The sequence below is a fragment of the Mchenga conophoros genome, linkage group LG5, assembly GCF_057382185.1.
Source record: "Mchenga conophoros isolate Kocher_MC1m ecotype Shallow Benthic linkage group LG5, M_conophoros_male_GT1.1, whole genome shotgun sequence".
NCBI lineage: Eukaryota > Metazoa > Chordata > Actinopteri > Cichliformes > Cichlidae > Mchenga > Mchenga conophoros.
The window spans coordinates 18,290,516-18,315,496 of NC_140530.1; the positions used below are offsets into that span (position 1 = coordinate 18,290,516).

The following is a 24,981-nucleotide window of genomic DNA, read 5'->3' on the forward strand; positions in this document are numbered from 1 at the left end:
CAGCTTTCAGTGGCCATGACCTGTTGCAGGTGCATAAACCTCGCTGGCAGCTGCAGCTCCTAAACATGTAAGGCGCAGCACAACACCAGCGGGGCTACAGTAACATCTAATAGACATTTTCTCTTCCTCTCTATGCAAATCCTTGCAGCCTGACAGTTGTGTTTGTGTAGTCTCCACCTGCAAGGGAACCCGCTCTCTGAAAACTGCTTCTAACTTGGAACTATTAATTTGCATATGGATACTGAATAAATGCATGATGGTATGTGTCCATGACAGGCATGTTATATTAAATGATCTAATAATATCCATATTTTCTCCCAATTTCTCCTATACAGGTGCTCCCTTGTGTGCCAAACATGTCGGACAAAATGTCCAGTTTCCTACACATTGGGGACATCTGCTCCCTGTATGCAGAGGGATCAACCAATGGTTTCATCAGCACCCTAGGGTATGTCCCTGTGCCTGTGTGGAGGGCCCACTTCACACTTTTCTTAAAAAATGCTGCTCAGTCATGATACTGAGCCAGCAGTTTTTGGAAGGGAGGAAATCACACTTGTAGTAGCAACTGTTAACCATTTTGATGACAAAGTCGAGAACAAGCACATTTCTTCCCTTTAGTCCGATGCCTGTGTATGCACGTGTTTGCTTACACGCAGCGACAGGGTCATCATTTGGTCTCGGAATGGGATTAAGTAGTGAATGTAATTTGTTGCAACAAATGCAAAAAACATGCAGATTATGCTAAAGTTTGGGCAGGCCTGGGTTGGAAGGGTGGAGTTAGAAGACAATAAATGGTCTGGTGGTACTGTTGGCAAGCCACTCATTTGCCCACACAGTCACAGCATCATTTTCCTCCATCAATTCTCCTTACTTGTAAAATGCATATTTTTGATATGGTCTGTCTGTTGGGATTACTTACACTGGCTTACTGCTTGAAATACTGGCCTTAGGATATGACAGAACTATCACAAGCGCAGTAAGATTCAGTTGTGCTGCTTTTAACCTCTCCCCTTTGTTCTGAATCTAAACAAAGCAACAAGAGAAAGTTTGCATTAATGTTTTTGCTGGTATGAACCATCAGGAAATCACAAGACGGTAAACCATGGCATTAGCATTAGTAATGGTATCAGGGCTATCTGCTCAGTGTCCTGGACCTCCCCTCCTGGCTCATGAAAAATGGAATGACCTACAGCGAAGACTGAGTCACTATAGAGACATTGTGGCCTTTCTGGAGTTCATGTGCTTCCCACATAGACACACACACGCACGCACATGCTAGCACATGTATTTAGAAAATTGTCATGACGGTTTTGGCCAGAAGCCATCCTCTCCACGCATAAACACCAACTCAGCAGCAGATCAACTGCCCTTAAAGTAAGACACCATACTGAGAAAATTCTGTACACATTAACTCTTTTTCTTCACTCAAATAGCAGTCCAAGTCAACAGCTGCAGAGGGGAGGGGGCTATATGAGCAAATGAAAGGCTACATTTTTCTCTTTCTTCTTTTTTTGGGGGGAAAATGCTGCTGTGTGCATTGAGTATTTAGCAGGACCCATCCTGTTTGTGCAGAGGTGTAACTATTAAACTTGTGTTAATAACTGACCTCTGTGAAAGCGAAGTTGCATGAAGCATGCTCATGTGACGAAACCCCCCCCCCCCCCCAAGTACAGTAAGGAGTTTTGATGCCAGATTAACTTCAGCAGAGCTTAGCGTTGATTCAGTAAGACTCCACTGAAGGGCTGCAACACCGTGTTTCCAAAAGATACTCCCTCATTTGGTGTTTTGACAATACTGGTGTTGAAAACTGACTAACATGTTGATCCAAAGGCTAATTCTCGTAGTAAATTAGGTTTAGATCTGGTAACTGCAAAGGTCAGCGCATGTGATTCATGTTATTTTCAGCAACAACTTTGTGTTGATTTGCAGTTAGTATTCCTTCTAAGGGGTCAGGGAGATTAGAGCTTCCACAGTATAGTGGAGCAGTTGAATGCCTTCACTTTTGAGGTGAAAAAGTGTGAGTTTTTCCTTTAATTTGGCACTCTGCTGTTATTTGTCTTAACACGCATGGGTATGTTCGCCCTTTGTAGTCGGTCTTGTTCCTCGAGATGTGCAGGCTGATGGAACAGTGAGGTCTGTTTGGGCAACTTCAGAAGGCTGAAAGTGGATGTGGGATTTGGCCTGTGTCCAGACAAGTGTTATTCTAAGCCAGTGAAAGCTAAATTTGTCACCAGAAATTCCTGTCTGGCCACCGGTCATTTAATCCAGAATATTTCCTTATTTTGTGGAAGGGGAGGCTAAAACATGCTGCAACTATGTAACGATCCCAGATAATTCATGAAACAAAGGTAGAGTTTTTGCACACGCTTTTGTTGGAGATACTTTTTTGCCCGAGTCTCTGTTTAGCACATACACAGTAAGCTTAAACACAAACCCACAGGAATGATGAATTACAGTGACTCTGATATCCAAGAACAATGGCAATCTTAGTACATCTGCAGAAATGTTGACCAGTTATGCTGAGTTGTAGTTCTGAAAATGTGGTGTTGATCACTTTGACTGTCTCAGTATTATCAACCCTCTGTTCCTCCTGGCCTTTTAAATGTTCCGATCATTGCTGTGCTATAAAATTATTAATCAAACACACTCAACTGATGCAGTGTTTTTGAAATTAGCTTGCAACTGGTACTTTTTCTTTTTAAATTAAGCAGTGTTTAAATATTTTTTGTACCAATTGATTCATTGTGAGCTCTAAAAATATCATAAACATCAAAATGGCCTAATTGCAGATAATTCAATTTTTGTTAAAATGGTCCAAACTTCATAAGCATTCAGCTCACTGTAATAGAAGAATAAGAAAATGATTACATACTTATTCGAGTCTTGTTTAAAAAAACAACTTTAAAGGTGAACTTAACTATTCCTCATTGCTGCTGTGGTTGTTATGCTCGGGGCTTTGCCAGCTTTGTCATGGTAACTTGGGATATGATCTTATTATATGTATAGCGCTTACATGTGTCATGTGTCCGTATTTACAGCCTGGTGGATGACCGCTGCGTCATCCAGCCTGATGCTGGGGACCTCAACAACCCGCCGAAGAAGTTCAGAGGTAAGAGGAGCAAATTAATCTCCCCTCTTCCTCGTGACACTCCTCCTCATAGCACTAACTCCTATCTGTTTATACTGTGAAGCGTGTAAGACCTGCTGCTGAATGTGTTATGCTGTGTTTCTTTGGTGACAGCCACAATATCTCAGCCTCCTGGACTTCAAACAGGCGTGTGTGTGTGTGTGTGTATTTATTAGCTGTGTGCCCTAGCTCGCACAGGTCTGTGGAGGTAGAGGCAGATGGAGAGTCATCTCTTCTGCTGATTTGTTGAAAAAAAAAAAAAAACAAAAACACCCACTTGAGAATCTGTTTTCTAAATAAAAATCCTTCAGCTGTGTCTTTGGGTGAATTTGCTATTATTAGTTCTCATACAGGAAGTAGAACTCGTGACCTGCAGTTCTCAGGCTAGAGGTTTATGTCCCTTGGGGAGAGCTGGCTAAACATTGTACACAGAATATGATTGAAGGCCTGAGCAGTCACAGGCACTGGTACACATTTATAAGAAACGTGCACTTTAGCTTGCTGCTGCTGGATGACACTTAAAGAAAATGTAATATAGCTAGACCGTTGGTAGAGCTTCAACCGCATATTCAGATTTTCATTTTAATTTAAGTTTTTTGAAAGAGAGAAATGTAGTCTTCCTTGGTTCTTTGTTTTCATTGGCAATTCAAAGTAATTGTATCGGCCATTTCTATAAAAGCCTACAAAAGAGAGTAATTACAGCCTTTCAGAATTGTACGTTTTGAGCATATAAGACATATGAGTACTTATCCATTTGAATTATTTTATTTGTCTTTTAGTTCTTTACTTTCCCATTAGTATATAATACAGATGCATTTGCAGGTGTGAGAATAGGGCTAAACACTGTCTTGGGGATCATAAAACATCTAAATAACACATTCATTAAACTGAATAGCCGTGTAATTATAGTCAGATCTACCTGTTCTTTAGCAATGGAGCAGTGATACGATAAGTCTATTAACTTACAAAGTAGCAACGTTTGACATGTTTTCTTCCTGGGCGTGATTTCAACTATTGTGTTGCTTTTAGTCTTAATGACTGTACTCTGTCAGTCATTAATGACTGCCTCTGTCAGTGCGCCCCAGGGTGGCTGTGGCTACAATGTAGCTTGCCATCACCAGTGTGTGAATGTGTGCGTGAATGGGTGGATGACTGGATATGTAAAGCGCTTTGGAGTCCTTAGGGACTAGTAAAGCGCTATATAAATACAGGCCATTTACCATTTACCATTTACTGTGCAAAATTCTTGAGTCAGCCCTCCTTTCATTATGTTTTGTTTCCAAGAAGCCAGGCTTGCAATTTCTTAAAATTCTTGAGCAATAGTTCTCCAGGCTTTCCGAACGTCTTTCAATGTTTTTCTTTGGAAATTGGCAGTTTATTTCACTTCAGCTCCATTCAGTAATCTGGCAGATACTGAGCATAGTTTTCTTCTGCACAGTGTTAATCAATATTGGCCTTCAACTTCCAAGATTGTTACTTTTTCACGTTTTAGTTTGTGTTTTACATGGTTTAACTTATTATTTATTTTTGTATATGAACTGTTTATATATGATGTGTGTGAGTGTTTATGTATGTATTACTGATAGGAGTTCTTGTTTGTTTAAATGTCTTTCATTATATAAGTGACGTTCTCAACCTTTTCGCTTTCGGTTTTTTTACACCACTTAACACTAACCAAGGATAAAAAGACACCGAGCACAAGGGATGAAGTATTGCTGTGTCTACACATAACAGACAATTTAGCAAATAACCAATTTGAAATTGTGTCTTCAGGCATTTTTTATTTTTTTTTTTAGCAGCCTTTCGCAAAAATACATTATTTGTTCACTTTTTGTCAGTATGACACACATAAAATTGTATATCTGTTCCAACAAGGTGATGTCTTGCCTTGTTGTACAGCATGTCCTTAAAAACATTTATGAAACTGGACAAAAGAAGAAGTGGCAGGCCTAATGATGTGTAGGAGGTCAGGAGAGACATACGACATTGATCATCTACGGTCGTGTGTAAAACATCATGGAGGCTCTGTCGTGGTTTGGATCTTGTCAAAACTGATGGAATTATGAATACAGAAAGGAGAGGTCAGATTTTGTTCCACCATACAAGCACCACGTAGAAAGACTCTGCAGAAGCTTTATTTTATTTAGGACTGCAATGATCCCAAGCACTGGCTGTTTATACTACTAACAGCTGAGTGTGGAATATTAAGTAGCGAGAAATTATAATGACTGGACTTATTGCACAGGTGGCATCTTATCATGGTACTACTCTGGAAATTACTGAGCCTGACCCACTCTTTCACGTTTGTTTGAAAAAGCAGTCTGCATGCATAGGTGCTTGATTTTATAAACCTGTGGCCATGGAAGTGATTGAAACACATAAGTCAATGATTGAATGAGTTAGTGAATACTTTTGGCAATATATAGACCTTTTGTGTCTAACTGGAGTTAGTAACTCATTCACTGTGTCAGCTTGATCAGAAGAGGCCTTAATGCCAGTGAGAGAGGATTCTGGGTGTCTGCTAGAGGGGAAAAAGGTGTTATTAATGGATGTGGACAAAGCCACCTGGAGAAGGTTCCAGTAAAACCATACATAGCAAATTCCTTAAAGGTTAGTTTACTCAAAATGTAGAGTACTACTTAACCTGTACAAATATTATAATCCTTTTGGTTCTGGTAGAGTTTAAAATGTGACAAAGTAACTCTGTGTTAACAGCAATGATATAATGGACTTGGAGCCTGTAAAATTTAAAATAGCAACCCTATGACATTTCTTGGATCCTAAGCGAAGGTATGCAAATAAGCAGACATGTCCTTATACAGGCAGGTAGGATGCAATGAAAAGAAGCCTGGACGATGTAAAATGGAGTAAACATCAGGGTGTCTCAGGCCTGCGCATTTCAAGTTTGACCATAATAATCTGTTTGAAATTTTATAGCTTCATTAAAGTGTAGTTCCTGTAGTACCTCTTTGAAATGACCCTGGGTCTTTTGGCTTCAGAATGTTGTGAATGGTTTCGCAGAGACATCTTTAACTAGTCTGTTTCTGTAAGGAGCCAAATAGGAAAGAGGTAGTGTACTTACTTATCTGCTATAACGTGTGCAATATATGTCCCATTAATGGTATAGCATATACTGTAAAGAGAAAAGAAATGGAGCGTTTCACAGCAGAGACTTTAAGATGTCAAAAGAAGAAAAGGCGGCGGTGTTTTTAAACACCGTTAACAATGGCTCTGTTGTATGAAAGTGTCCCTTTTAAGTCAATGTGACAGTGAACCAGGATTAAAAGGAAACTACAAGTACATGGAAGACGTTCATTTTATTATTGACACATTTAACTTTTAGCTGTGACATATGCATGAAGCACGAGCTATGTGGTGAAAATTTACTTTTCAACCATGGGGGGGGAAAACCAATCGTAAAACGTAAAAATCTGACAGCTGCCAAACTCATGTATGTGTTCACAATACATGTCTTCATTGTTTGCCCCCCACCCCACCCCCAAAACTATGAGGAGTTGCACAGCTGGAAAGAGACCCAGTTGTGTAGTGATAATCCCACTAAGTGGACACCATAAGAGCAATAAGGCCAGACGAGCCATGTCCACTCTGTGATACGGTCACTGCTGAGGTATGCTTAACATTTCCTCCTAATGTAAACATGAGCACTCTCCACACAATTTATACTCCCACTCGTGAAGCCTTTGTCCATAGGCTTAGACATCAGCCTTTTCTTTGCATTTCACCTTTACAGTATTTTAGATACCTTTACACACATGCTACACACACACACACACACACACACACTGAGCGACATCCACACACATCTAAGGCAGAGACTGCTTTGTGTTTCGTTCTAGTCACTGTGATTTAAGGCTCTCTTGCACAACCAGTCAGATCAGTTGCTTTCATCAAAGTTACTACATGTGGAGGAAAGCTGCGTTATTCAAAAATGCCCTCCTCTTTAAAATCTGTTGCAACTTTCACTTTTAGCTGTTGCAAAACCTTCAGAACTGTCACTTTTTCTATGACTGAAAATGCATATTTAAGACTGACAAAGTATGTAAAGGCCCTTATCTAAATCATTGATGGTGAAAACTTGACCTACTGGCAGATACTTTCAATCAACGAGTGTCTGTAGAAACCTTGTCTTTCTAGCTGACTTAGGCAGCCTTTATTTAGCTACTTACTCTGTTGACATATTAGGAGTCATTTGGATCAGTTTAACAGCTGTTTCTTTTATATTTTATGCACCTGCCATTGCATTTAAATGTTGTCAGCAATGTGGTTATATGGATGGTAGTTAGCATTTTGTAGATTTGGAGCCAAGAGTATAAATCTTGACGTTCCAACCCATTTTTAAATTTTATTTATATTTTTTTAGACCTTTTTATTCAGCACTTTAATTAATAAAATACTTTGGTTTCCACCCAAAACCCCCATGTAATGATAGTGCATTGACATGACAACTAATGTACTAAACATACAATACATTTTATTTACTGTATATGGGCACTTGACAAAAGAAATTTAAGAGACAGGGACTTTCTACATGTAAACATGGCACACTTTGGCTTTGTCACTCTGGGACTGTCATCATCACACTGGCCTTTATTTCTCCTAAGAGCCAAAGCTGCCTCTTGACTCAACTTGTATTAACCAATCAGACCTCTTGGCACTTCATGTAATAAACAGCTGAAATCTGAGACATGTGTACAGTCTCTGGTGAGTGAGACTCTGACCTAAAATTTTGTTTTGAGCTGTGGGTATTCATAACACTCTTCTCTTTGTAGCTTTGAATAGACCTTTGTGTACCACTCTAAAAAAGTCTATAATAAGCCCCATAGTGTGGATTTGCATTTATCTTTGTTGTAAAGAGAATGTGTAAAACACTGTATAACAATAACAGAATGGTCATAGTTTGTATGAAAGATATTCATTAAATACTTGATAAATATAATTTCTCAGTCAAACTATCTTTTATTTCTTTTTTTTCTGAATTTTTAATAGATTTGGTTTATTTGCCTGTTTTATGAACATGGTAAAATGATGCTTGTCAGTTTGATGTGTGACAGCATTGCTTTTTTTTTTTTTTTTTTTAACCACACCTATTCTGGGTTGTAGTCTAAAGTGCTTTGAGAAGTGAGACTAGAAAAGTGCTATATAATTGCTGGTCTATTTCTAGAATAGTGTTAATTATAAAGCTCTGGTGTGAGAAACCTGAAACAAACACTAGAAAGGACTCCATTAACAAAACAGGTCTCTGAACAACAAGTGATTTTTTTTTTTTTTTTTTTTTGCTTGCTTGTTGTACTCTGACATTTTCACTGCTTAACTAGTAGCATGTGAAGGCCATTACACTGGGCAGCGTCTTCTTGTGCTGGCTTCAGATGTTGCCACCTCCTGCCTATCACAACTCATACCTTGGTTTACCTGAAATAACTTGAAACATTTAAATAGACTCAATTATACTTGAAGTGCCAGCTCCTTACCACCACTTGTCTGTTGTCAGGCCGAGCCACTGATGCTGTTACAGACGGACTGCAGAAAAACGCTGGGTGGCTCATCTGCGATAAACACCAGAAACGGGCCTGTCTTTAGTCCCCCTTCCCCTGCTAACAACTGCACAAATTCCTCTCCTGCCTATTGAGATGAGAGGTCTTGCAGGAAACGGTGAAGGGAAGCTGTTGTCAGTAGATCCATTTACTGTCTCAGATGCACTACAAGTGCTTCCTCTATAATACCTCCAACAGGATAAGAGGGATGCAGTGAATAGCACTTTATACAAGCCAGATTGTTGGTGATGTTTCAGATTTAGCAGAGAATAGAAAACGTGTAATGCATTATGTTTCCCCAGTTCCTGAGCTAGACTATGTTGTATATTTACTGCAGGAGATGCTATTTATGTTACTACTTCTTTGTAAATTGTTCAGCGTAGTTTTTAAAAAATCCAGTACTGTGTTTTGGACAGGGTAGCAGACGGTTAAGAGGAGATAAAGTGAAAGGCTGAATTTCCAATTTATTATTTTTTTCAGCTACAGTGAAGTGCGCAACTTTATGTTGTCATTCAGTTGAATGAGAAGCTGTCGTACCTTCATCCTGCCGTCCAAGTATGGTGGCAGTTCTGTGCTGTAATAAAACTTTCAATCATCTCTGTGTGCTTTACAGCCCCTTAGAGTTTCTTCAGTTGCTGGCTGCACGGCTTCAAGCGTCGTCCTTTTGATCCTCTTTAATCTGCGGAAGTTTGTCAGCATCTAAAAGACTTTCTCATAACCTTGTCTTTAAAACCAGTCTGACAGTGAAATCAAACCAGCACAGATACAACAATCATTTCAGTCACATACTTCTGTTGAGTCAACCAGCTGATACAATATGCCTGATGTATGAAATAAAGTGTTTTCCATGACGTCTCCCATTTACTGTCAGTGAATGTCTTCTTATAGTCAGTTTGTTGCCTCACTTTGACTTTCAGACTGTTGTCACATTAGATGGTGGCGTTACTTTAAAAAGATGCCCGAATTTGCAACGTTTATGCTATTTGCTAAGTTAAGTCACATATGCATGTGTGTGACACTCGCAGCTCACTTGTTCTCTGTTTATACTCTAAGGCACTGTCACAATCTAACACCATCTTCAGCTGTGAGTCAAGAATCACTCAGCACTGTGTGTGGGAGAGATGGAGGAAGAGGACTTTGAATAACTATGAATATATGCGTGAATACGAACCCAGCCTTAAAGCTGCTTTCATACTTTGCACATGTTATGGTGATTTGTGGATTTACCCTTTTCAGCACACTGACTGGCAGTAGATCAATGTCCAGCCCATTCATGCATAACTTACTCTATGTCACTGTGGCTGTGCGTGAGCAAGCACAGGGCACTAGCCACCGAATTTCCTCAGCCTATCAGGTCGGCTTTTTTAAACGACTTCTGACAAACTCACTTTTATTGGCTAGCTTTCTCTTAATCCTTTCCCCATCCTTGGTTTACATCTATTTGTGTATGTGGAAGTGCGTATGCAGGAATGATGTTGGGATATGTATACTTATGTGTTACTTTAATCAAATTGTGAAACACTTTGAAACTCTGTTTTGAAAAGTGCGATACAAAGTTATTACTAATATTAGTTACGGACGTCCTACAAAACAATGAAAAGAGATGTGTATATATTAAAAATCCAGTGCTTCTTCTGCATTGGCTTAAGATTTCTGTCATATGACTTAAGATAGGCTTTTAGCCTTTTCAGTTGTTTTATCATGTACCCGCCTTATAGCTAAACAATTGTAGGTCAGCATTTATAAGTACATACGAGGTGGCCAGTATCAAAGACAGATTTATTTCTGAGCTCAATTGTGTACTTGCATGCTAAAGAAAGAAATCTGTGACCCTGGAAGAAATTCTCACCTCTGTCTCACTTAAATAGCACGTTTCCCCTCACAGCTGGCTGTGATGCAAGGTAAATGTCTATTAGCTGATCATCTATCTGTCACATGCACCAAATATATTCCATGGAGTGCTGCGCGTGAAACAGGCTGTGTGAAATATGTATTCATTGTTTCATTTATGTTTACAAGTTAAAGCCACATCCATTATTGTATGTTTTGATTTATGTGGAACACATAAACGCACACTGATTATATCTAAAAGCTCAATTTCTCCACTTAGTTGACCTTTCTGTGCTCTATCTTACATTCTTTCATTCTCTTCTGGCCTTTCTCATTTCTCTTTCACTTCCTTTTTGCTTTGTTTTTCTAACCATGTTTTGGGCCAAGAAGTAAACCATATTTAATGGGGAGGGGCTAAGGGAGGCCCGAGGACAATTTAGGAGACACAGACGGAGACGTTGACTCCGAGGGAACAAGTTCTGTGTGAAATGGTTGGAGGAATTCAGAAAGGAGAAGGAGAGATGACAGAATATAGGGCTGGGGAGTCTCCACCCTCCTTTCTCTCTTTCAGTCATCCCACTCCCCTTCTTGGCCGGCCTTATTTGGTCATGTTACTGCAACTAGAGCTGAAGAAGAGAGAGAATGGAGAAAGGATGGACACATTGCTCCTTTTTTCTCCTCTTTTCATCCTCTTAGAAAAGAAAGCTGTGGTTTGATGAGAGGTGAAGTCAGAGGAAAGCCAGGACTCGCAGGGAGGAGTCACTGTCGAATTGTAGTTGAACTCAGCAGGGAAAGCGGCTATAACTCTGCAGCGAAATGCTTTATCAGTACTCATCCTGTGGAAGTCTCTGAGGGATTCAACTGAAGTTGCTGTAGAGCTTGTTACAAAAGAGGAAGTCTCCCAGGATAGAAGAGGAACTCTGTTAAAACTGCATCCACATGCAAATGAAAAAAAACACTAGTTTCCCTGCAGACCGGTTTTTGCAGTATCTATGCAAATGAGCAGCAAAATCAGAGACTCCTGATGACAGCTGCAAATCATCGTTGCTACAGTTACAACTTGTTGTGTTGCTGGATCACATTGCAGACACATAGGTGTGTGTGTGTGGTAGTCCAACCACAGCTTATAACCATACATTACTATGATCATACATCTGGTAAGCACACATAACAAACACATGCTGTGTTGTCTGTGATGACTGCTCCGTGAAGCAGACAAAGACCTTTGATCTTCATGCAGGCAAATTATTAATGCTTTTGAAGTGCAGGAACACACATGCGTGAATTTTTTTTTCTGGAGAACTGAAAGAATAATGTGTGCTTAAATGTTGTGGTTATTTAATATTTGAGCACATAACTTAAAATGGCAAAAAAGTCTAATTTATTTAGGTGAGTGTCTTTAATAATTTTTACTGTGGTGTTTTTGCTGTTCACGCTGTTGGTTTGTGTGTGAGCTGTGGCTGTTACCCATCTTCCACACAGCATCAACCTTCCCAGGCTTTACTCCCAGTAGATGAATATATTTTGTACACATTGTTTGATTTTTAACTAATTTACCATTGTCAGCTGTAATAAGTGTGGTATACAACCAAAACCATTTTTGAGAATTTGCTCTGATTTCAACTGGTTTGAGAACTGAACATTATGTAGCGTCTGATGTGGACGGATTCTGACTACAGCAGGTCACATATCCACTAACATCAGTGAACCCAGCTTTCATGGCTGGGTAAGGATCCACCAGTTTGTGAAATGAAAAGACTTGGAGATGTACGAACAGTCATTAGCCATAAAGGGAAAATAGAATCATGTGTAATCTTTTTACTTTTTCTGTTCTTCTGTTTCTTCTTTTTTCAAAATTGTTACACAAATTATTTGCATTGGACTCAGAGGTATATTTTCCATCTGTATTAAATGGAGGAGAAGAGAAGGAGTGACTGGAGAAGACAAATGTGGACAGAAACAGACGGAGCAAATTGTGACCATTTTCTCTCTTTATAACCATCTGGACTGATCGTTTTTTGCCTTTTTTCAAAGTTATATGAACATATGCATATTTAGTAAAAATGTCGATTTAGCCCTGGGTGACCAATTTATTTTTCTTTCCTGGGTTTTATTTTAGTTTTAATGTTAGTTATTAAAAACAGATTTTAAAAATAAATATATATTTATTTAATTTACATAATTGAATTGTTTCTAGACTGTGCACCAGCATGATGTCATTAGAAATCATGTGATTAAATGATATTTAATGTGATTAAATGATACACACATATATCTCTTTTTGAGTGTGTGTGCATGTTTACATGTTTTTGGATCCAGTTTTTCAGCTAAAGCCAGTGATTTCTATCTCTGTGCAGACTGTCTGTTTAGACTGTGTCCCATGAACCGCTACTCAGCCCAGAAGCAGTTCTGGAAAGCGGCGAAACCTGGAGGGAACACAGAGTCAGTGCTGCTTAACAAGTTGCATGTAAGTGAAGTGAACCTCCCAGCAGGTACTACAGACCACTGCAGTTAACACCCATGTTCCCAAAAGCTCCCAAGATAAACATTAAAGAAAGAGTCAGATTTTTTTTTTTGTTATTTTAACTTTTTGGGTTTAAATGGTCTTGATGAAGTCTAGACTTTGTAGACGCTGAATTAAAAAACAGCATAGTGAGTGTATCACTCTATCGATTGTGTGCACTCTGTGTCACAGTTTCAGGTGGGTTTTTAAAGGTTTTGCAGGTATTTTATAAAGTAGAAGTCCTTTTATAGACTTTTCTGACATTTCCCTACTACTGTCCTATCTTTCCACCCTCTACATTTTCCTTTCCCTTTTTCTGCTGCAATACATTACCATTTAAAGCAATCTGCAATCTGACTACACAGTCATAAACTGGAAGATTGCGATCGTGCCTGCGTTTCCATGGAAATGTGAGCCTGAGCTTTAACTAAAAGTCTCTGCTGCGTATATTTTTGACTAAGAACTTTGTTAATAATGTGGTGCCTTGTTAATGGCTAACCAACATGATTGCATCTTTTGGAATTACTGTGTAAGAGTGTTGGCAGTGATTTATGTTGCAATAGCTGTTAGATACGGTTTTGTTTTGTTTTTTTTCTCTCTCATCTCTCTTTTGTATCTCAGAGTGCGGCTGACTTGGAGAAGAAGCAGAACGACTCTGAAAACAAAAAGCTTCTTGGAACAGTGATTCAGTATGGAAATGTCATTCAGGTGTGTCTCTGGGAAATGGCTGTTTACAAGCTGGTCACACAAACTTTGATGTAACTAACACCTAGTTTGCATTCAACTGACATTAGTCATCACTGGCAGAAATAAACTGATTAAATAGAAATTATAAAGACAAGCAGACATTTCATAGAATTTCTTAGGATTCCTATTTTAATATACTGGGTATATGTTACATTGTGCTGACATGTGTCAACTCACTTATATTTATTCCACATGTGATTTTGTGTACACACTATTTTTCTCTCTCTGTTTTTTCATGTTTGTTAAATATATGTAACAGTCTTCCAAGGGGTGCCTCACACCTATAAGAGTTCACTTGTTATTGGAGAATATTAAAGGCACATTTTTCAAGATTTTTCCTTTTTTATGTTTCAAATACATATTTTTGATGTTTTCCAAAAAGGAATATAAGAAAAACACACAATATTTTCTTATTTCTGTCATTCTATATTTTTCTGCTGCATGCTTTAAATTATATCACGTGCACTAGTTTTACAGGAACAGGTCATATGATCATATATAGTGCTGCCATTTTTCACTAATTTCTAGAAATCTTATACAAACAACACCAATCTTTAGCATAACTATTCAACCACATAAGGTGTGAGTTTCATCATCTTGCCAATGTTAGTTTCAGTGTTATGACCATTGGTTTAGGAGGATATAAAAGTGGGGAAAAAACAAAATTTCCTGAATTCCAGAAGAACACTGAAGTTTGAAAAATTCCAGGCCTCTGCTGATTAGTCAGATGCAATTATATCGCTATCAGTCACGCAGCCTGATCTTTGCTGATTGCCTGGGAGAAATCCATGTGGTTCTTCAGGCTGGCAGGCCTGTAAGGCCAGTTTTGATGTCCAACTGAAGTTACCAAATATGGTTATTTGCCTTATAAATGGAAATAGTAGGTTAATAAGATTTAAGTTAGTATTAAAAGTGTTTTTAAAAGTATTTAAGTGCAAGCTTGCTAAAGGTAGGTATTATGGCTAAGTGCAATTAAACTTAAAAAACTGCTGAAGTTTGGTTAAAAAACAAACTACAGTATTGTTTTGCAATACCCCTAAACTGAAATTCATGCTGCACACTAATGAAACTAAACTGAAGTGACCTTAAAAAAGATCCTTAACAAAAGATACTGGAAACAAACAAATTAATGACAAATAATCTCTCCATTTCATATCATATATAAACTTTATTATATAAACATCAGACACTATTAGGAGTGTCTTGATCACAGGCTGATGTCCATCAAACACACTTCCCTTCTCACACCAGATTTCAGCCTCTGATTTGTCTGCCATGAATTTAATTCATTTCATTTGTTTAATGTAATTCTGCTCAGCTCCTCCACCTGAAGAGCAACAAATATCTGACCGTGAACAAACGACTGCCGGCACTGCTGGAGAAAAATGCCATGAGGGTGATGCTGGACACTGCTGGAAATGAGGGTTCCTGGTTCTACATACAGCCCTTCTACAAACTTCGCTCCATTGGGGACAGTGTGAGTCATTGTGTAGATAAGAGTGTGTTGCCACTATACCGTATGTAATTCAGTGTAAGGCAAAGCAAACAACTGAACTGTGTCTGGGAGGTTTTTTTTAATCCTGTATTTTTAAGACATCCCTTTAGAATGATGTGACTAATGTGCAGTAGTATATTAGTATGGTGTGAGTAGGAGATATTAAACTACAAGTACTTAATATTATTTTCATAGCCATCAGTTCTAAGCAAAATATTCACCTTCTTAATTGTAAGTTTTCATTTTTCCATTTTAAACTTTCAGCCAGATTTATGGTATGTTTGTAAGACGTCGGTTATACAGGTCTGCAGGGAAGATAAAACAGGCATTATCTACATTTTTTTAAATGATAGAACTCATACTAATATTAATTATTTGAAAGATTAACTCGTAATGATATATTATACATGGGGCCTTTAAGAGGCAGGTTGCCTTTGCCCTCCTTAGCCTTACTCTTGGGCATCTGTTTGATCACATCCCTGAACAGAATTCAGCTCGCGCCCACTTTCTCTGATCACAAAGCTGTTTTTGGCAACAGCTCTTCTGTCCTACGGCAGGAAGTAGTAGGCTGCTGTCCAAGGACAAAATGAACTACAGTGGAGTCCAGGCTTCCCTGTTAAGCTCCTCTCAAATTAGTTATGGCATGAAGCCTAAGCAGCAGGTCAAGAACAAAAAGATAATTGGAGTCACTCTCAACCTGCTGAGAATAGACAGTGCAGTGGCATATAAATGGATGGTGATACTCTCTGACCATTGCCTGTGTGCATGTCATTGGCAGATGTTTTTTAACTAAGTCGTTTGACACAGTTTACTATAGATTGACTCAATTTAACCTCCTTAAAGTCAAAGAATCACAAATTTTACAAAGCAGCCAGAGCATGTACAGTTATGGAAGTACCAAGAATCAAATGAAAGTCGAGGGATGTCAATAAAATTTAAAACGTCACAGAATTTGAAAATATATATTTTTTAAAGCTGTAAAAGATAAAAGAAATAAAACAATGAATCTGCACAACTATAGTTAAGACAGCGGAAGAAGTAAGACTATTATTTTTTTTTGTTAATGTTTTCTTTTTTTTTCTTTGTTTTAATGGCAGGTGGTGATCGGGGACAAAGTGGTCCTGAACCCAGTGAATGCTGGTCAGCCGCTTCATGCCAGCACACACCAGCTCGTGGATAATCCAGGATGCAATGAGGTATGATTAGCGCTTTTTCCGGCTTGGCTGACAGCTGACTGTTGTTAAACTGCAGGCTTCTTCTGGTGTCCTCCTTAGATTGAGCGCAATCAAACAAAAGGCTAAAACTAACAATACGTTAGGAGAGTTGTCCTGTTTTTCTGCTCTGTGTTACTAAGCAACATTGTTTTCATTAATTTATCAAAGGGCATTAAGTAGAAACACAAAAAGATTAAGAAATAAGTGCTTTTATTTTTCTTCTTTTTGAAAAGCAAACGCAAAAACTTTTGTATCTCATTGATGACTGATGACTGCAAGTGGTTTAAACATAAAGTGAAAACATAAATCTTGGATGTTAATGGCATCAAACAGACTCCAACGGAGGAACCAGAGGAATAAAGTTCAGTTCTGTGTTTGATATGTTGTATTAGTTAGTTTCATATTTACAGTAGTATGTTTACTAGACAGTTAAAATAGGTTTTTAAATATCAGTTTCTTTGGCGTTGACTTAGCGACATGTGTAGATTATTAACTGAATTACAAGTACTGATTCTGGCAATATATGCACAATACATTTAGATATTATCTTTAAATAAGAGTGGTCTCTGATCTAATCTCAAAATAAATGATTTTATGATGATTTTATGTTTTGTTTTTTTGATCTTTGGAGAATATGAGAAAACAAATGAAAGGTCTAGTGTCACTACATGATGCTACAACTCACATTCTTCTGATTGTTTGTTTTTCAGGTGAATTCAGTCAACTGTAACACCAGCTGGAAGATCGTCTTGTTTATGAAATGGAGCGACAATCAGGATGCCATTCTTAAAGGGGTTTGTCTCACAGTAGAAACCAGCCTAGAAAAACTGTCTATGGCTTTTAGAAAATCATTGCATATGTGTTATAACCAGAGAGTAACGCGTTACTGTAATCAGATTACTTTTTTTCAAGTAATGAGTTAAGTAAGGGATTACAATTGCAAAAACGGTAATTCGATTACCGGTACTTTCCCGTAGGAACACTGCGTTACTAAAACCATGACTTTTTTTTTTTTTTGCGAGAACGTCTCATGACAGTGACGTAAGCGAGTGCGACGTTCATGACAACAGCTGTCTGCAGATCAACAGTGGATAATATATCGAGTACGGGAGAGAGTATCAGCGTTTAAAGCGTGGAAGTACTGACCTTACTTTAAGTTTGATTCCATAAAAAGTGACAAAAACATTAGTGTCCATTGTGCGTGGGAAGAAAACGTCTTTTTACAGCGAAAAAAAACCCTAAACTCCCAAGCAAGTACCGAGCGCGCAACAACGTAATGGGAAATTCACAGAGAAACTCGCGGCACTGACCGCCGCGGCACACCTGCACCAGGGTAAACCTCCGCCTACCCTACTCCTGCTTTACAGGTGAAAATAGAGCAACAGGACCGCTAGTCTTTGATTTTATTTATTTTCTGCTGTGTTTTACTTGCATCTATTTGAAAGAGTGAGTGTAAACACACACAAAAAAAATTACAGTGGGGCAAAAAAGTATTTAGTCAGCCACCGATTGTGCAAGTTCCCCCACTTAAAATGATGACAGAGGTCAGTAATTTGCACCAGAGGTACACTTCAACTGTGAGAGGCAGAATGTGAAAAAAAAATCCATGAATTCACATGGTAGGATTTGTAAAGAATTTATTCGTAAATTAGGGTGGAAAATAAGTATTTGGTCACCTCAAACAAGGAAAATCTCTGGCTCTCACAGACCTGTAACGTCTTCTGCAAGAAGCTTTTCTGTCCCCCACTCGTTACCTGTATGAATGGCACCTGTTTGAACTCATCATCTGTATAAAAGACACCTGTCCACAGCCTCAAACAGTCAGACTCCAAACTCCGCCATGGCCAAGACCAAAGAGCTTTCGAAGGACACCAGGAAAAGTCTTGTAGACCTGCACCAGACTGGGAAGAGTGAATCTACAATAGGCAAGCAGCTTGGTGTGAAAAAATCAACTGTGGGAGCAATCATCAGAAAATGGAAGACATACAAGACCACTGATAATCTCCCTCGATCTGGGGCTCCACGCAAGATCTCATCCCGTGGGGTCAAAATGATCATGAGAACGGTGAGCAAAGATCCCAGAACCACACGGGGGGACCTGGTGAATGACCTGCAGAGAGCTGGGACCAAAGTAACAAAGGTCACCATCAGTAACACACTACAACGGCAGGGAATCAAATCCCGCAGTGCCAGACGTGTTCCGCTGCTGAAGCCAGTGCATGTCCAGGCCCGTCTGAAGTTTGCCAGAGAGCACATGGATGATACAGCAGAGGATTGGGAGAATGTCATGTGGTCAGATGAAACCAAAGTAGAACTTTTTGGTATAAACTCAACTCGTCGTGTTTGGAGGAAGAAGAATACTGAGTTGCATCCCAAGAACACCATACCTACTGTGAAGCATGGGGGTGGAAACATCATGCTATGGGGCTGTTTTACTGCCAAGGGGACAGGACGACTGATCCGTGTTAAGGACAGAATGAATGGGGCCATGTATCGTGAGATTTTGAACCAAAACCTCCTTCCATCAGTGAGAACTTTGAAGATGAAACGAGGCTGGGTCTTCCAACATGACAATGATCCAAAACACACCGCCCGGGCAACAAAGGAGTGGCTCCGTAAGAAGCATTTGAAAGTCCTGGAGTGGCCTAGCCAGTCTCCAGACCTCAACCCCATAGAAAATCTGTGGCGGGAGTTGGAAGTCCGTGTTGCTCGGCGACAGCCCCAAAACATCACTGCTCTCGAGAAGATCTGCATGGAGGAATGGGCCAAAATACCAGCTACTGTGTGTGCAAACCTGGTAAAGACCTATAGTAAACGTTTGACCTCTGTTATTGCCAACAAAGGTTATGTTACAAAGTATTGAGTTGTATTTTTGTTATTGACCAAATACTTATTTTCCACCCTGATTTACGAATAAATTCTTTACAAATCCTACCATGTGGATTCATGGATTTTTCTTTCACATTCTGTCTCTCACAGTTGAAGTGTACCTCTGGTGCAAATTACTGACCTCTGTCATCATTTTAAGTGGGGGAACTTGCACAATCGGTGGCTGACTAAATACTTTTTTGCCCCACTGTATGTGCTGGAATGTGCAGAAAATAGGTTTAAATATTAAACAAATTTCTTCCAGTCATAGAATGTTGCATATAATTAAATTTTTGCTTGATGCATAAAGTTGATGCAAACTAGGTGTTAGTTACAAGTTAAAACAAGTTTTAAAAGAGACTTTTCCATTTGATTACATTTTGTATGATGCATTATGTAGAAAAAGTAGAATTGGGCTGAAAGATCTATCGCTTTATCACCTATTCATCGTGTTTTTAAATCGTGTTTTTAAAAAGTAACCAAGTAACTAAGTAATTAATTACTTTTGAAAATAAGTAATCAGTAAAGTAATGGGATTACTTTTGGGGGGAAGTAATCAGTAATTAGTTACTGATTACTTTTTTCAAGTAACTTGACCAACACTGGTTATAACATAACTGTATTTTAATATAACATGAATAGAATGACAGAAACAAACAAACCAAATAATACAACAGCATCTAAGTCAGTTCAGTCTGGCTTTATGGAAAACCTTTCAGACGCTATAAAATGCCAATATAACAAGAATTCAGTTAGTTGCATTCATAGTCTATATTTGACTGAAATAGTACAAAGACTACGAGTCCATACGTTTTTGGACAATGACAAATGTTTTGTAATGTTTCACATTACATCACGGAGGATTTTAAATCAAACAATCACGATATGATTAATATAAGTATTGTATTAACTCGTTAAGAATCACAGCTATGTTTCTATATGCTTTCCCACAGACTGACGAGCAGGTCCCTTCTTCCTCAATGACAAATGAAACAGATAAATTAGCTTGATTGAGTTGCAAGTGTTCAGTTTCTATTTGGTAGTTTTTTATGCAAGCGGAGGAGGCGATCATGAAGCTAAAAAAAAATCTAAATGAATTAATTACACTAATTAAATGAGTAATTTAACTATTTATAAAAAAAAAAAAAGCTTCCCACAGCAAATGATTATTTCAGTGTAATTCAGTTGGAGTTCACCACTCTGTGAAAGAGTGCGTGGGTAAATGGTTCAGTTATGATGGAATAACGTTTCTCACTAAAGAACTGAGGGTTTAAATCATCTACAGTGATGATGTGATATTAAAGAATTTATGAATGTAAAGAAAGTGGCCAGAAACCAATACTGAAGAGTCCTGCAGCAGCACTACGTTAACAGCTCTTCAAATTCAGTAGTGGAAATCGGTAAATCGGCTCAAGGACACAGGAAGTGAGAACCACAGCTGGTGAACCAAATTTGTTGCTAGATCCACAAATGCAATTTAAAATTCTACTGTCAACGGCAAAAGCACAGGTAACCTTGACCCAGAATTTCAGCCGTCTTCTCCATTCACAGTACGTTTAGGTAAATTCAGAAAATGTCCTGTGGCCTCACTAATCGAAATGTTAACGTCTTTTGGAAGTCATGGAAGCTACAGGCTCAGAGACTGCCGGTTCCGGAGTGCAGAAAGATGTTTTATTTTATTGTAAAGCTATAAAGCTTGTTTTAGTAGGATTATATCAAACCACATTCTGCATATATACAACTGGAGCTTATGAAATCCTATTTATACTACCCAGATGCTTACAGTGTTAGCATTGTTAAAAGAAGTGGTGATGCAACACACCTCTCGCAGACCGCCACAGCTTTTTTTTAAACATTTTGCTGGCATCAAATTCCATATAGGAATTTAATTTCCATCCGTCTGCCCATCTATCCAGTCATTTTTATCTGCTTGTCCAATTCAGGGCTGTAGAGTGGCTGGAGTCTGGAATATCTGGAATTTCTTCTTTGCTTTTTTTTGGTGCTGTTTTCCATTTCCTATAGAATTCAAATAATTTGCATCTTATTGCATCTCACAGTGTCCACTTTTTTGGAAACTGTGCTCTAACTAAAAGCTGTTGCATAAGGTTCCCTCACCAGAGTTGAGTGGGCTGGTTGCTTGTTTGCTTGTTTTTTTATATATATATATATATATATATATATATATATATATATATATATATATACATTTTCCCAGTTGAGTATCATCAGTTTATAGAACATTTTAACAAATGTGTATTATCTCTTACAGAAACAGCTCTACATTAGGGGCTTTAACATCTAAAACAGCATAGGCAACTAGGTCTGCCATGCGACCTCCATGAAATGAAATGTTTGGCAGCAGCCAGAAAATGTTTAATTATTTTTCTCTTATTCCTCATATACTGAACTAGTTGAAACTAGTCTCATTTCATACAAGTTTTGGTGGTTTTAAGATTAACCTGAGAAAAGTAACCTACATTTTTCTTCTCTCCAGGGTGATGTGGTACGACTGTTTCATGCAGAGCAAGAGAAATTCCTTACATGTGACGATCACAGAAAAAAGCAATATGTGTTTCTACGCACTACGGGACGACAGTCAGCTACCTCGGCAACCAGCAGCAAAGCCCTATGGGAGATAGAAGTGAGCAGGAATATTGTTAGAGCTGGTTTTTCCTATTGTGCACTTGTATGCAATCCCAGGTGTAGATTTTCTGAACTGCAGCAACAAAAACCTGAATAGAGACTGTGATCTGTTTCCTATTTATTTTATATCATCAACTTTTTGTGCTCTTGCATCAGGTCGTACAGCACGATCCGTGCCGAGGGGGCGCAGGGTACTGGAACAGCCTGTTTAGGTTCAAACACTTGGCCACTGGACACTACCTGGCTGCAGAGGTCAGCACGCCTCCAACCTCCATTTGTTTGTCTGTCTGTCTCTTTAACAGCAAGATTACGCAAAAACTACCAGGGCAAATTCATGAAAGCAGGTGAAGAGGGGGAGTGCAGCAAAAAAAGACCCCATTTTTATTTTTGCTGTGGATTCAGACCTCTTAATTCAGATATGTGAAGCTGTGATTTTTAAGGCCCTCTTTGGTTATAATTGGAGCCAAGTGATCTAAACATCCTATTAATAACATGTTACTCATCAGCTTTTCTATTCCAAGAACTTCCATTAGACTTTATTTACACTGAAGAAAATATCAGTGACCCAACATTCAGTTCATTTTCCTAAGTTACAATCTTCCGAATGCTTTTTGGACTGGATTTATTTATTTATTTTACGAAGTAGTGAATCACTTTTGTGTTTTTTGCAGCTGAACCCAGATTATGAAGAGGAGTGCCTGGACTCACGCTCTTCAGTAAGTAGACATTTTTTAAAAAGTCATAATATTTAGAAATATTTAATTGGAATCCAGTGCTTAATAAGCCTTAGTAGGTGAATGTCATGGCCACAGAAAGAATTTGTGTAGTGTAGAAGAGCATCTCCAATCTAATTCTTCAGTTTTTAAAAATATATGCTAATGTGTAATTATTTTCACATATCACATATGTATTTGTATTTTATAGTTTAGTTTAACAGATACCATGTTGGTGAAACTCACCTACTCATTTCTTAATATGGAACCTTGTTTATAATAATTATAATGGCATTTGGGTTTCCTCGAAATCTCAACTTAATAACTCAGAATTTTGAGACAATAACCCCAAATTGTGACTTAAAAATAAAATGAATAAAAAACCAGAAGGCATAGCCTCTTTTCCCGTGTTATAATCAGAGCTGTATTGTTTACCATTTCCACCAATAGAGGGCTCAGTGTAGCTTTACTGGATGTGAATGCTTTAACTTTCAGCGAACAGCAGATGGCAGCCTTTCACTGTGAATGTGTGTTCCTGAAACGTGCAGTAGCAGTGTGCCTCAGCCATACACTGCACTTGCAGGAGGCCTCATCTCACAGGCCGGGCCGAAGTTGTTCACATCTGTTGGCCAAGCTGTAACAAGTGAACCAAATCCTAGCCAGTCACCTCCTCAGTTTACGGCCTTGCTCTTCAGATTAAAAGGAAATTAGTTTCAATTCATTATAGTTAAGTCTTTTTTGCATATAACATCTTTTGTTTATTGAGTTTTGACTTATTTAAGGTAGTCTTATGCCTTCCGTGGGAACCATTATCAGTTACTGAATTAAGACTGTGACGTTTTACGAGGGAAATGCAACTTACAAGGGGAAAAAAAGGAAGAAATATTTATGGTCACTGTAATATATTAGCAGTATCTTGCTTCAGTTCCTAGAAATCTTTCCACACTGAGTTTTAACACTTTCACTGACATATCTCTGACATTTTTTAAAATTATTTTGCTGTTTATTTTTAATCAGACTTTATTTTTCCCCCTTTCCCTCCAGCTTGACTCAGAGCAAGAAGCTATGAGAGCCCGTTTGAGAAATGTCCAGGACAAAGTCATGTACACTCTTGTGTCTGTTCCTGATGGAAATGACATCTCTTCCATATTTGAGCTCGACCCTACCACTTTAAGGGGGGGAGACTCACTAGTTCCCAGGTATGAAAGATAAAAAAGATGAAGCATTTCAGACCCACCCTGATTATTGTGTTATTGCGATACAGAGAAATTCATTGCCTGGTTCCTGCCCTGTCACTTTTTCCACGGAAACCCAGACAGCAGACACATTACAAGCAGGGGACTTCCACAGTATATTACCACTGTTGTAATATGTTTGCAAAACAAGCATGGCAAGTGTGTGTGATAATAATTGTTGTAAGAGAGTCTCTAACTGATGATTATTCACGATAAAGTGGATGTTGGAAGTTACGCAGGTGTAGTTGTTCTTTATGATGGCAATGCAGATAAGGATAATAAAGTGTGTAAAGGAGACAATTATTCTGTTCTTATGTGAACGTGTGTCTGTGTAAGTTTGGTGAGGAGTGAGAAAATATGACGCAGACTCGCAGTGTCGCAGAAGAAATGCACCGAATTTCGCTAGAATAGCTCGAGGAAGTGAAAGCTGTTGCCTAGCCACATTTATGGGAAGTGGTCGACTGACCATGTAGGCCCCAGATCATATGTATATTTGTGAACTTTTGTAAGGTGATCAAAGGTTCTGCTTCAAATGCATGATTTTTCTTAAAAAAGAGCATTTTTAAAAAAAATGGAAACATCACCTTTTTCATGAGTTATGTAGCCTTTGCACTTATGATGCACAAACAATTTGCAGATATAAACAAGAACAAAGCATAACAATAAAATGTCTTTTCAGAAACTCGTATGTACGCCTCAGACACTTGTGCACCAACACGTGGGTTCACAGCACCAACCAACCAATCGACAAGGAGGAGGAAAAGCCTGTCATGCTGCGTGTGAGTGACACTTAATTTACAATAATGTCTAAATATGTAGCAAATTGTGCAGGATGCTGAGCTATAACTATGCTGGAGATTTGGATCAGTCAAATCTAAATCACATTGGTTCCCTCTTCCTCCTGCACCTGCTGTGCAGTAAATTTGTTATATATTAAGTGCGGGTAGCTCTCTTTCTTTTTCACAAAAAATGCTCTTTTGCAGTTTTGATTATGGGTTCTTGGCAAAGAGCTTTAACAAGTGTTTCACAGACCAATTCTTGTTTTGTTTTGTTT

At 38.5% G+C, this 24,981-nt stretch overlaps 1 protein-coding gene across 7 annotated transcripts in view; it reads left to right on the top strand.

Annotated features, from left to right (window-relative positions):
- Positions 1 to 24,981, top strand: part of LOC146574291 (inositol 1,4,5-trisphosphate-gated calcium channel ITPR1) — a 74,973-nt gene that overhangs the window by 980 nt on the left and 49,012 nt on the right. For all 7 annotated transcript variants that reach the window (XM_085273830.1, XM_085273831.1, XM_085273834.1 and 4 more), the window contains exons 2-13: positions 336 to 448; positions 3,039 to 3,109; positions 12,867 to 12,976; positions 13,634 to 13,720; positions 15,078 to 15,236; positions 16,352 to 16,450; positions 17,179 to 17,262; positions 21,831 to 21,977; positions 22,136 to 22,231; positions 22,651 to 22,695; positions 23,737 to 23,891; positions 24,607 to 24,706. In XM_085273830.1, the coding sequence (XP_085129956.1) occupies positions 357 to 448; positions 3,039 to 3,109; positions 12,867 to 12,976; positions 13,634 to 13,720; positions 15,078 to 15,236; positions 16,352 to 16,450; positions 17,179 to 17,262; positions 21,831 to 21,977; positions 22,136 to 22,231; positions 22,651 to 22,695; positions 23,737 to 23,891; positions 24,607 to 24,706 (1,245 nt within the window). In that variant the 5' untranslated portion in view covers positions 336 to 356. The remainder of the gene's footprint in view (positions 1 to 335; positions 449 to 3,038; positions 3,110 to 12,866; positions 12,977 to 13,633; positions 13,721 to 15,077; positions 15,237 to 16,351; positions 16,451 to 17,178; positions 17,263 to 21,830; positions 21,978 to 22,135; positions 22,232 to 22,650; positions 22,696 to 23,736; positions 23,892 to 24,606; positions 24,707 to 24,981) is intronic.